This window comes from Crocodylus siamensis, chromosome 3 (genome assembly GCF_052110815.1).
Source record: "Crocodylus siamensis isolate JL-2025a chromosome 3, ASM5211081v1, whole genome shotgun sequence".
Classification (NCBI taxonomy): domain Eukaryota; kingdom Metazoa; phylum Chordata; order Crocodylia; family Crocodylidae; genus Crocodylus; species Crocodylus siamensis.
In genome coordinates, this window is record NC_143397.1 from 48,290,450 (window position 1) to 48,304,231 (window position 13,782).

The 13,782-nt window shown below is 39.7% G+C and overlaps 1 protein-coding gene across 1 annotated transcript in view; it reads right to left on the minus strand.

Annotated features, from left to right (window-relative positions):
• The window catches only part of MCTP1 (multiple C2 and transmembrane domain containing 1), a 500,289-nt gene continuing 486,507 nt past the window's right edge, over positions 1–13,782 (minus strand). Inside the window, exons 20-22 of the mRNA XM_090038277.1 lie at positions 10,877–10,986; positions 5,577–5,674; positions 1–4,430 (exon numbers count right to left, since the gene is read on the minus strand). Of these exons, the coding sequence (XP_089894403.1) occupies positions 4,359–4,430; positions 5,577–5,674; positions 10,877–10,986 (280 nt within the window). The 3' untranslated portion in view covers positions 1–4,358. The remainder of the gene's footprint in view (positions 4,431–5,576; positions 5,675–10,876; positions 10,987–13,782) is intronic.

Sequence of the window (13,782 nt, forward strand, 5' to 3'; positions counted from 1 at the left end):
GCCAATAACTGGCCCAATGGCGCTATGAGCTGCAACAATACCTTATTAAAGACAGCTCCTGCTCCAAAGCATTCATTATTGAAGAACAGGCCACATTTAGAAGGAATAGGGGAAGGCAAGAGGATTACTGTAATAAGGTTATGCATGATCACTTCATACACTGCTTCCTGTGTGTCCAAGAAGATGGGCCCAAGACAAGCCCTTCCCCTGCACAAAGCACCCTTCTGCCTCAGCGAACAAGAGCTTCTCATCCTTTAGGATTACAGTATTGTTTTTCTAAACTGTTCTGGATATTGTGCTAGTAACTATTAGGGGCTGGAAGTAGCTTTTCCTTACTTCCAGATTTGTCTGGGCAAAGTGGCTCGGGGCTTTTTGGTTTTTTACCCATCCCCTCAGTTCAGAAGCATTTTCAACAATTATTTTATTGAACTAATATAACTTACAAAAACCTTAAATTCTCCAGTTTTATTATTGTAATGCAAAGGCTGTATGGCACCTAGTATGGATCTTGCTGCAAGCCACCTGCTTTTCCTGATGCTCTCACCTGTCTGGCTCCTTCACATACCCTCCAGGGCTATCAAACACTAGTGATACATGCTCCTTGGCACTATTTTGTTTTTTTTAGCTTCCAAGGGCTTGGGTGATCTGTTCTTGTCAACTCCTTTCTCTAGCTCTCCAAACATCCTCCCCACCCTCTAAACACAACTGTTTCATGCTCAGCTGTATTCACCTTCCACCCAGTTCTGCAAGTGCTTTCAAAAACATAATGGCGGGTTTTGTAAGTATTCATGTTTATACAGATCCCATTTACGGCCTAAAAAACACATCCCTTTCTGGGAGCCAGGGATTTGAAGATCAGTGTCCTTTATATTGTGTTTTTCTTTTTGGTTAGGCTGAAGTTATTCTAAGTACTCCAACAGTTTGCATTGCCCCATACCTGTAATTCCTGTTCTGGTCTCAAAAGTCTGGAGATGGTAGAAGATCAAAGAATTCATCTTGGTGGAGGCATGGGAAAGGAAGGCTTTTACCTAAAGCCTAAAAGTTGCCATTTCAAAAAAAGAATTGTCTCTAGTTGCCTTCACTTGATACAAGTGATTCTTGCAAAGTGATCTGGAAATTGCCTCCCCTGGGAAAAGAAAATGTAAGTTTCTCTCCTTTTTCAGAAGTTTTGCCGGCTGCAAAATCAAAAGCAGCTAGCATGCATCTGCAAACATAGCCTCTCTTAGGGGGGCAGGTTAAGAAGAAATGGGAGGGAGCTGCTTTTATTGACAGCCGGTGAAACTATTGCTACTTCAGGGCTTAACAGGGTTATCTTAGATTTTTCACTGATTTGTTAAATGGCAGTAAAGATAAATTTTTATTGACTATCATTTGGTACACTACTGTTTCATTAGGGAGGTGGGTATATTTCTTCCTATTCATGATGTCACTTTGTATCTCATTTTGCCTGGTTGCTGGTAGTCCTCTGAACTCTTTCATTAACCACCTGAAGTTACAGTAAACCACAGGAGTTAAAATTAACATTAATGCTATCGCTCATTGGGCCTTTTAAAATTAAACCATTTATATTTCACTAATATTTGAACTCAAGGATAACAAAACTTTCTGCAGTATAAGTAAAGGTGAAAAAAAATATTCAAAACATTATCTGCACTATGGCAGCACCTTTCACTAAAGCCATAATACCATTGTGAGAACCATTTCTTTTCTTTGCAAAGTGAAACTGAGGAATAACCAGCCCAAGTAATGTTCATATTTTGAGTTAGTCGTGGATTTATGAATAAAACCCAGAGTCCTTCTGATTAAGGCTCCTGGCAGATGTTACACTTAAGGCTTGATTAATTTGTTAATAGCAACTTAAATAGTAACCTGGCCACATGTTCAGGCAATTAATAGTGAGACAAAATGGGAAACCAGCCACAAAATTATTCAACAAAATGTGCCCCATATATTTTGGCTGGCTTCCATCATGCCTTAAATTGAACATGTGGCAGAGACAGAATGGGCTCATAACCAAATCACTGACATTTTGGTGAAGAAATTGTTTTCTTACTGGTGCAGATAACCCTGTGAAGGTGCATTTAAGGCAATGGTGTTGCTTTAATGCATTCTGCATGTAGTGAGACTGTAAATAGTGAAGGCATCAAATAATTTAAATAATTTTATTAACCGGTAGATTCCCCACTCCACCAGAATTCCTCCTCTTAATTTTGATCCTGAAAAATACCACTCAATACTGAAAAATTAAGTTTTCGTTCAGCGTCAGTTGATATGTCTTTCACCATATAATACATAGGAACATGTGGGTGTAGGATAACAAAGAAAAATGCTGCCAAATACCTAAAATACTGATATACATAAAAGTGTCTATGTTTAATGCAGGAAATGGACATATGTTAGACGCTATCACTGAAATAAACAGATGAAAATTGAGTACAGCTAAACAAACATGAAGTTTCACACAGAATGATGGACAATAGCAAAAGAATGCAAGGCTTGCAGTACATCTGAGGAAGTCTGTAGACATTGTCGGTGCAGAACAATTTTTTACATTATCAAATTGAAAGTTATTGCAAACAAAAGTCTTATCAATAAAGGTCGTTAGTAAGGTTGACATTGTTAATGGTGTATTGTTCTTCAGCAACGAATGATGACAGGATAGATATGTATGCCTTTTAAATAGATCACTATAACATGATGATCTATTTGGAGCATATTTAGGTCAGAGCCTTTCTACAGAAAGGTAATATGATTGGCATTCTTTCAAGAGCTTTGTACAAACAGAAACAATCAAAATAGTTCTCCTATAAGAAACATTAATTAGCAACATATGTTTAACATAAAAATAATTTCAAAATAGTTCTAAAGAGCAACGCAGCTAAAGAATAATTCTTTAGACATTAATATATACATTCAACTCCCCGCATATTCCTCCTAAATATCTTTTATCAAAATGTATTGTTACAGTATTGCAATACAAACTTTCTCAGTAATTGCAACAAAAAGCCAGATGTTTCACAGGGTAGGCATGGATTGGCTGAGTTATTGAGGGTGTAGTCCTTCTGTTTTCACTTGGACCAAATTCCCTCTGACATCACAAGGAGATTTAAGTAGCAGACATACAATGAGGCCCTTAGTAATGTACTCTCAACTTGCTATATGGAGAGCCAGGTGTATAACTCTCCATGCAGAGATGTGAGACTATGTCCCAAAGTATTCATTATCCAACAACTATTTAAAATTTTTTAAATAGAAACCATTTTTCTATATGTTTCATTGAATTTACATGCAATGCAATAGGGCGCAGCTGTATCAGAAGGACCAATTACATAATTAACTAAAGAAATAAACTGGAATATCACTTTTACCACACTGCATTTTTACACTATATTTCACATGGGTAACACATAATGAAATATGCCATAAAGCATTTAAAATATGACCTTGCAATTAGAAAGCAAAAACATTTTCTGTAAGTTTGGTATTAAAATTTGTATATGCACAAATGGTGTTCATAATCTGACACCTGAAGCAAGATGGATTTAGTGTGATGATATTTTTTTTTAGTGAATGAAGTACTGAGGTCAGGTGCAAACTAGTTAGTACAAATTAAGATTAGTGGTACATATAAAAAGTTACATATGCAATTACAAACCTGGCAGTATTTTTAGAGAGATGTATGTATTTTAAAATCTTATGATGGAATGATAAAAGTGGCAGGTAATTTCTTCAGTGAATGGAGTCCCAGAAAGGGATTCACACTTGGTATACACTTCATGAGCTTACAAGCAGTCCTAGTCAGCATGAATACGTTGTACAAGATGTTAACATTGGGATCTAAAGTTCAGGATTTCTGATAAAACTGAAGTGCAGTAGGTTCCATTGCACTGTATTTCTCTTGAAATGTATAAACATAGAAAAAGCGTAATGGAGACTTACAGAATACAAATATTAATGCTCACAAATAAAACTTCACTTGCCTTTTTTGAATCAGATTTAAATTTACATTTTTGCAGATTTAATCAGCGTGACTTGAATATTTATTTATATGTGCCTTCTCCTACATTACAAAATATCTGCCACTTCTTATTTTACATTAATTCGTGTAATGGGTTATGTTTTTTATAAGGCTCTTGCACAAGCATAAGCCATACTTTAAACCTTCATCAAATTTGTCTCTACAATGGTAAGTAAGTATAGTTTCAATGGTAAATACCTTTGTGCAATATTTACAAATTCTCTCCATTGGATAAAAAGGCAAAATAAAAAGCTTAAAGAAAGGAAGTGCTGCTTAGGCTTTGGGCTTTTCCTTTTATCTTCCCCCAGCAGATGCTAGTCCTCTTGGAACATGAAGCTGGTTAGCCAGGATTGTTTTTCTTCCTCTTACTCGGGCTGTGACTGGGATCATGTTTCAGTTCTTGGTATTGCACCTGTTTAAACACAATATTCAGAGAGAAACTGGTCAGGTGGCAACTCACTAGCAAAAGAATGAGAGAGTTTTATTTTTTTCCTAGGGAGAAAAAGTGCTGTCTCCATGCACACAGTGTGGGATCTGCAGCTGGGATACAAAAACAATGGAATGATAGATCTGGAGTAAGGAGGAAAAACAGCATAAGGAATATCCTGCCAGGAAATAAAACAGTGAACTGATGTAAATGTTAGTGAAGAACACTCTCTCCCCTCTCCAAGATCTTACATTGAAAATAAGCAATATCCACTTTAAAGAAATGGATACAAAATTCCTTCAAATCTGCTTCTTGAGTTTGTTTGCTTTTTTTAATGCATTCTCAAACTTAAACTTAGCTCACCATGGAAGGGACTAGATTCAGATCTAGTGTATATAACTCGTACTCACACCAGGGCTGAATTAAACCAGCTCCTGAAAATACTTGAAAACATAATCAGCTTCTCAATACAACTACTGATTTATGCTCTAACTTGCCTTTATACTTAAGAGTTCATATCAAAGATCCTGTACCACAATATAAGCACATCTAACACTCATTTTCTTTTAAAAAAATAGTGACTTCACCGCAATTCTCAAATAAAACAAAAATTCTCACCTTAGAAAAACAGGTGGCAGTATCTTAAATTTTACAGTGCTACCACAAGATACTGGGCAAAATAGCCTGCCACTGGCTCTGCATTACTGCATTTCCTTTCATTATCTGGCATTCCTATTTCCTCCCTTCAGGTGCTGATGGCCTCAGGCAGCAGCACTTCCTACAAAAAAACCCAGCAGTACAATACTCCAATGATATTCACCTAATCCCTGGAGGTTGGTTAATACACACTCCGTCACCCACTGCCATCTCCCAAACATTCTTCTTTTTTACTGCTTGCCCCTGAGGATCCTCAAAGGCACAACCATGGCAATAACTAACTCCTCAACCAGAAAAGTACAGCAAACTTGCTTAAGTTTAACTGGATTTTACCCCCTTATTTGAGTTTTAATTTATTTGACCCAGAGAATGCAAAGTCCAAACACAATTTAAAAATCAACACACAATAATATAGGATTAACAGTGTTTTATATTAAAATGACAACTAGATGAAAATGAAAAAAATATACACACCACTTGTACATCTGAAGGGACTCTGGAAAGGAAGTCAAGTAGCTCATTGTTATCAATTGCATATGGACTTCGAAGTTTCTTTGTAAATTTATTGATGCCTGGAAAAGTGACAGTTCAAATGTTATTAAGGTCTCTGGTATATTCAGTGTGATACTGTTATTAAAAAACACATTTCTGGCAAACTTTTGACAGAGATTTTAAGACCCATTTCATAGGCTGATATTTAGCATCAACTTAATGAGCTGTAAACTCAGTCTCTAAAAGTGCTCGTGTTGTTTTTTCTCTAGCCCCTTTATTTTTATTTTGCAGTGACAGCCATTAAGTTTTACATTTACCTTATGGCACCTTACAATAAATTAAGGTAATAATCTTTACTCCTCTACTTCAAAATCCTCAGATAATATTATCGTATTCAAGCTCTTTTTACAGATTTTTTTAAATACATCTTGCCTTGGTAACATTTTTGGGGAGACAAATTGATCATTATTCCACAAAAGAAAAGTTGTTTTGGTTTATTCTAATTGGTAATCAAAGATCAGAAGTACCAAGCACATGATAACAAGAATAAGTTACAAAAGAATTTTTAATTATACCTGCTATTACATTATTAGACTGTGGTTCAGAATCTCTCCATAAGATTTCCCTAATAGAACATACCATATTTACTCTAATACAAGATAAGATTTTTCTCTCCAATCAGCATGCTTCCCCCCTCCCCCTGTCTTGCACTCGCATACAAGGAAACCATTTTAAATTCAATGGCTATCATTAAACTGATGGCCAAAAGCAGCCTGTGCTCAGGAATGAAAATCAACTATGACACTGATTAAATGCAGACAATGCTGAGCATGACTATAAAAAAAAAGAGTTTCCTGTGGGCAAACATTAGAATTTACAAGGATAGATTAGTGCAGCCCATCTGAATAATACAGATGACAGTGCCCATTAAGTGCACTCCTCACCGCCAACTCTTTTTAAAGTCATGGTGAGCCACTACATTGTATACATTTTTTATCCCTCTTTACTTCCACAGCTGAGCTGTGCAGTTCTATCCTATTTTTAATGAGTCCTGTTTCTTCACCAGCCTTAAATGCCTGGTAAACATCAACAAACAGGGCTCCAAACAGTTCACCCAGAATCCCTCCATCGCCCCCACCTCCCGTCAGTCTGTCACATATTATTAGTGTGGCCTCACCCTCCATGAGGTGAAGTCAGATCAGGTTGCCCTGCACCTTATCTGCATATTTTTGGAGCATCCCAAAAATACTGGTCCCAATTTTAAGTCAGGGCTAATTAGCACAATTTCAATGTTATTGTTTTCAAATTTTCTCCTCATTTTAATGTGACCAAGGAAAGTAGGGCCTAACAGTAAGGAGAGAGAGAAGGGACTGCTAGGGGGAAAAGATTAAGGGGAAAAGAGAGCAAGGGGGAACCTGACCCCCAAATTTATTTTCCCTGCTGCACTAGTGGGAGAGGAACAAATTCCAGGCAAATCTCCAATCATTAGATTCTATACTTGGAACAAATCTTCCATATATTGAATCTAATTATTAGGAGGTCATCTTATAATCAGGGTCATCTTCTATTTGAATAAATAATGTAAGTTTGTAGCCTATAGGAACAATATAACTGACCTAAGGCCCAAAGGGGCATACAACAACCAGATCTACTACTACCCAAAGCAAGCAAAGATCAAATCTCAAAACATACAGGGACTGCCCTGTGGGTTGTGGCCAGATGATATGGGAGATGAGATGATTTGGTGCATCTTCCAAGGAGATTTTGCTGGTAGGTCTCCTATATAACCCTGGACAGAACATGACGCTTCAACCACTTGACAAAATGTATAGATGGCAGGCATTGGTAACACCACTTGCTAACTGATCAAGTGATTCAGCCATCTTACAGAACTCTCCTATGTGCATGCAATGAGAGGAGGAAGTTGTGCTTAGGTTGATGATTCCTGCATTCTTTTAAATTTTAGCTCTTAGTACAATGTCACTAAACAGAATATCTGAAGCTCAGATGTATCCATTTCAGGGGATCCAACCCAGCTCCATGTTACTGACAAACTGAATGCCTCTCTCATACTTTCTCATACTGTGGTTAATGGGCGGGTACTGGCATGGTGTCAGCTTGCCTTTGATGCCATGAGAAGAATTTGGATGCTTGTAAAAGTAGCTGTAAATGAAGGTGAAAAAAACCTAGGTTCCTCCTGTTGGCTTTATTCCCTGATAGAAGGAAGAGACGGTCACTCTCCATGATTGGAGGCAGAATACAGCAAGAACCATCAATGGGACATAAGGCAATTGGGGGGACATATGGTGGGAAGGAGGGAACCAGGAACTATATAAAAACAAGTGCCAAACTAGGGGACTGTGCAGCAGGCAAACAGAAGTAATGATGTGGTAAGAATAAAACAGATTAAGGGGAGAGGAAGTGCAGAGTAAAAGCAAAGGGTCCAATTAATCCTTGTCAAGAGAGTTTAAGATGCTTCATATAAAACAGGTCAAATACATCAATATTTTCTTAACATTACTATTCCATAGAGGTAACTGTATTAGCTGCAGGGATGTTGCCTAATTGCTCTGGTCCACACTGAACAAGTTTGAAATTCCTTAAGTTTATGCAGAGAAAAAGAGGCTGGAGAAAAAAACAAAGTGTCCCTTGGGATGGGGAGTCTGAGAGACAGAATCTTGGTGGGTGTGCAGAAGAAAGATAGACCCATGCAAGTGTCATCTTCACAACATGGAGGAGTTTTCCTAAGGAAAAAAGCTGCCTCCCAACAGAGAAGCTTGGGAGAATGCATTCCAAAGCAGCCCACACAGTGGTTTCTTAGAGGTGACCATCCATCATATCCCTAAAAGCCAAACAGAAATGAGTATTTGTCTTTAAATGAAAGAGAAGTGAATGAGATGAGCAGGTGAATCTGCACTAGCGAGGCTAGAAACAACAAATAGAAAAGTAACGTATTTGGAGGTATCCATTTCAGGAACAGGCTTCTGGCTTTAATGAGCTCATCAAGGATATTTAGGTGTTGCTCTGCTTAGCACAGCAACACCTAACCTAAGAGCGGTCTGGTGCCAGCTAAAATTCTTAGCCCTGAGCTAATGCATAGAAAGAGTTAGGTACTTCAAGAAATGGTCTTCAGAAGCCAGCTCAACAAGGAGCTCCTTAATCTAGCCAACAGTGAAATTGCAGAGGAAAGGGCAGGGCTGACCCATCTCCTATGGTTTGTATCTAGAACCAGGTTTGCCAGTGCCATAGCAGGGGGCGGGGGATGAGTGGGGTGACCACCCTGGTTGCCAAAGTGAAGGGGCACCAACAGGAGCTGCCCAGCTGGGGGCGGGCCACAGGATGAAGTTGTGAATGGCTCATTTGTCATTAAGCAGAATGACAACCATTTTATTTTACCACTGTACGTGGCGAATGAGTATTCACTCTCTTTCTTTTGAACCCTTTAACAAACAAAGTGCTGGTATGCATGCTATGCATATAAGGTGCAACTCCATTTTCTTAACAGCATATTTGGGGGGAAGGGGCACAGGGATGGGGGAAGAGCGGCTCCGGGCACTCCCAGGCAAGCATGGGGGGGCATGTGCCCCCTAGATCTGTGCGTGGGATGAAGGCAGGCTACCACTGTGGGCTTTGCCCCGGGCACCAAACTTCATTGCTACTACACTGAGGTTCTCTGATTCAGTAGCATATATTTTCTTTTACCAACTGTGCAAAACTGGAAACATACCAATTCCAACTCAACCAATAGCTTAATGGTGAGAGCAATCCTCTGGGATTTAGGAGGTTCTAATCCTTGATTTAGATCCTTGATCTAATCAAGTTCTAATCCTTGATTTGGGCAGGGTGTCTCTCTCTCTCCCTCTCACACTGGAGCTGTTCCACTATACAGAAGAACCTGGGTCATTTGTATCTGGGTGGTTCACAACCAGTTCAATTCTCAGTCGGTTGATGAATTAAGGAAAAGCTGCTCAACTGTTTCCTGTGGTTTTTACTTCAAAGGGCACTGCTTCTCCCATTGCTAAAGCACAGCGGCAGTCCTGTGCAGCAAAACACAGAAGCAGAGCCTTTTGAAGTAAAAGCCACAGCAAAAAGCCAGTGCACTGCTGTGGTCTACCTTCTCCCTGTTTGCTATGGCTATAACTTCCAGTTAGTCTGCAAACCCTCATCCTCCCAGGGGATTAGGAGACTAACCAGCAGAGAATCTGAGTTCTACTATGTAAATGGGTTCTACTGATTTAGCCAGTGGCACTTATTGGTTTCATGATCTACAAGGAATATGAATTCCAGTCTTATCTGAAGGCATTAGGCAACAGCTGAATGGTAGTTTTGAGAATAGCAGAGGTGCCAGAAGGTTTGACTTGGGTTCTTAAGTTTCTTTTAAGATTTTCCCATTGCATTTTAAGTGAATAGTTTAAACTTAAATAACCAAATGTCTATTGCCAAATCTGTACTGGGGATCTTCAGGTAAAATATCTGAAGTCAAGTTAATGCTACAATATGTTGTTCCTAGAATTTGAGGGAAAACTGAGTTTTCCAAGGCATGATTTATTTTTATTTAATGGGTTGGGGGGTTTTTTGGAAACAAAAGCTTGCTGCTCCACATGTAAATGAGCCAATTTTCTTTACGTTGGGTGTGTACCTACAGAATGGAGGTATTGCTGATACAGAGGAGGGTTTTTGTTAAAAATGTATGGTTAAAACATAAAGCAATTTTTAGAACTGGTATGCAGTACATTAGCTTTCCTAAAACTGTATAAAAAATGGAAACAAGCCATTGAGGGTCAGCTCTGTCCCCAAAAGAAACCTACCTACTTTTTTAATTAGCCATGGGTAAAATACCACATGTGCTTTTCTGTTAGCCTAAAGGTGACCTTCTAAACAGCTTTTTGGCACTGTGTTTACATACATTTCCACAAGATAAAGTGCTGCAGTAAAAAAACATAGTATCCTAAATGCACTATATAGATTGAAATGCCTCTGTTTGTGTATAAGTGGTGAAAATAAATCAGAATAATATCTAGACAAAGCTACACTTTGATATATGAAGAATCCTCACAGCTACATGTTTATAGTATGATGAAGTCTACAATGCCAGACAAGAAAAATGCTTTTTGCAGGTGGGCCTAAATCTTTACACAGTTGTGATTTTTAACTAACCTGTCTGTTTCCATCATGGAGTAGCTTCATGACCATAAATACAGAAAACTACTGACAGTGTAACTCATCCCTTAAAAAACAGTTTGTTCTAAGTGGCACAGACAGTTAAAAAAGGCTTTACTTACCCCAGACAAGGACAATGTATCTCAGTGGAATGAAATACAGGATGACTGTGAACACACAGAGGGCAACAATTGCCAGCCAGCTTAAGAATGGGACAGTCCAGTTGAATGTACTAAACAAAAAATTAACACAAGTCAGAAGTCTAATTGCCTTACCAAACTTACAAAAGAACAGGCAGACTACAGCTCTGCAAACAGAAGAGTCAGTCTTCATTAGTGAGAGAGAACTGAAATTGTGTATGAATAAATGGGTGCAGAATAGGTGGAAGATCTCAGATCTGTATTCACACCACAAGGAAATGAAAGTGAGCCTTAGCTTCTTCATCCCATGTGAAAAAATCTCTCCCAACTCACTTAACTGGGGCCCTGCATGCCAGTGAGAGTCTACTGTTGTCATGGGGTGGGGAATTCCAATACCTTCCCCTATTTTACCTCCAGAAAAAATTGTTAATTTCCTTTCTTCCAAGTTTACTCACAAAGACAACTCATATCCCTGTCTTTAGTTCATTTGCTCAAACAAGGCCCAAGTGAGTGTCCTTTCCCCCCACCTCCATTATTAACAGCTGGAATATTGCACAGTGCTGGTTAGGTCTTCTAATATAATTTTCCTCTGGCACTCTGAAACACAGACAAGGAGTTAACTGTGGATCTGAGTGGCTTCCTTGTCTCTGTTTCATATGTAGTAATACTCTCAAGTCAGTGGTCATTCAGTCACAGTGGGGTCAGGACTAACTAAAACTATGCAGGTGTTATGCATACTTGTGCAAAGTGGGCAACCCTTCTACCATGCAGGAAAGCAATCTTTCAGAAAGGCAGGTTTGATAGGTAATAGGTATGAAAGGGTAGGAGACAGAAGAGGAGGTATAATATGGGGAGAAATGGACAGAAAACCAGTACTGAGGATTGGGGCAGCAAAGAGAAAAGGAGAGCGCTAAAAAAGAAAGGTGAGAAAGGGACAGGGAGGAGGCACAAGAAAAAAATAATTATAGGAGGGAAAAGCAAAGCTGCAACAAAATGGGAAGCATTCCTTGGGAGACAAAGGAGGAAGCAGAAGGCCTAGATATAGTATTATTACAATAATGTAACTTACGTTGATTTTGAACACCAATGCAAATCACAGCAGGGTCCAGAGTGGCTAGATGACCAGCTCTCCCAGAGTAGCTGCACACCCAGGTACGCATTGCTTTAGTATTTCATCACCTCATTTCCTGGACCAAATGCTTACCTTGAGATAAGCTGCGAACAGATGGCAACTACACTAGCATCATTTCCCCCAATAGATTTTTGTTCCCTCTCCTTTTTAGGGTAATTCCCTACCAGACTGGGTAATGTTAGCTCAGTGGAGGGGTTTATGCCATCTGCCTACTCATTTTTTCAGGGCTGTATAGGCTGATTATGAGTGTAAATGTTTCATCTATCTAGGCACAGAAGGACTGAGGTTTCAAAGAAGCTTCAGGTAAATTGGTTTTACATCAAGCTTTAAGATTAAGAGCCTCACTTTGAGCTTCAAATTCCTGAGTGGAATAAAGATCAACTGGGGAGCCACTTTGCAGAGTCTGTGATATGGGAGAAGAGGAGGATTATGCATAAAGTCTTGAAGCAGTCGTGGTGTGGATTCCAATCCTCAGCTTGTAAAAGAGAGAAATGGCAACGGGCCAGGTTAAATAATCCCAGGGGATCTTTGGTTAAGTGGGATGGCTATATAAAAGCACCACCACTCCAAAGATTTCACATGGCATTTATCTTCCCATAAAGACAGTATGTTTTTGGCTCAAAACAGCTTGATGGTATCTTTAAATTATATTGACTGCATACCCCGATCATTGTGGCTAAATTATTCTGGCTTCCCTGGTTAAATAATTACTGCTGTCTGAGTTGCTAGCCATATTTTTCATAATGAGCTCTGGCTTCTTGTTTTGTCTTCTTTCTCCCCTGGCAATTTTGACATGTCTCCAGAGTGAACATTATGTTAGTGTCACTTGGTGTAGGATCAGTCCCTTTCTCCTCGGGGGACACCTGCTCTTTTCCCTTCTTCTGCATGCATTTGGGGTGAACAGAAGGTTGAGGGTCTGCTCATGTTCCTGTGACTCGGCTTGGTGCTATGGATCACAGACACCTCATGTGTGGGAACACTGGCTCCTCACTTAGCAAACCTCCTTATGTGCTGTGTTAGCACTGTATTCAGTACAAATTCCCTATAACATTTTTAGGAGCAAATTACAAAGATTTATAAGAAGTGTTATTAATCTCACTTTGTTTAGCAAATGATGTTGGTCTCTTTTCTTATACAATGGAACACAAATCTAATTCCAAAATGCAAGCTGAAAAATATGATCAAGATGATTCCCTTGAACAGCCTTAATTAAAAAGAGGCTAGTTGCGAGAGTCTGCCCAATATAAAGTACCAAACCTGCTTCTACTCTTGTGTGTATGCTCGGTTTTGAGGTTGCAAAATGCACCATTTTTCACAAGTACCCCCGTGGGAAGACTTCCCAGACTTCCCTTGTGTCGCGGGGCACTCCCGTGCCCCGCTCCTAAGGAGATGCCCCAGGAAGGGGAGAGGTGTAACAGGGCACCAGGGTGCCTGCTACTAGCAGGAGGAATAGGGCTGCTGAAGCACCCTGGAGCAACACAGATGGGGGTTGCTAGGGCAACCAGGCAGGTCATGTGGCCAGGAGGGGGCAGGGCCAGGCCCTTATAAACAGCTAGGCCAAAGCCTGGCTAGCAGTACCCTTCTGGATGCCACAGGAGCAGGAGCTCTGTGGCTGAGCTGAGCAGCCAGAGTCGGGGGTTGCAGCCTTACCTTACTGACCGGCGGCAATGATGCTAGGGACGAGAACACCCTGATAAGAGGTAGGGCTGGGAGCCCGAGAGGGGCTGAGAGTTGGCTTTACGAGCGGGTAGGCTCT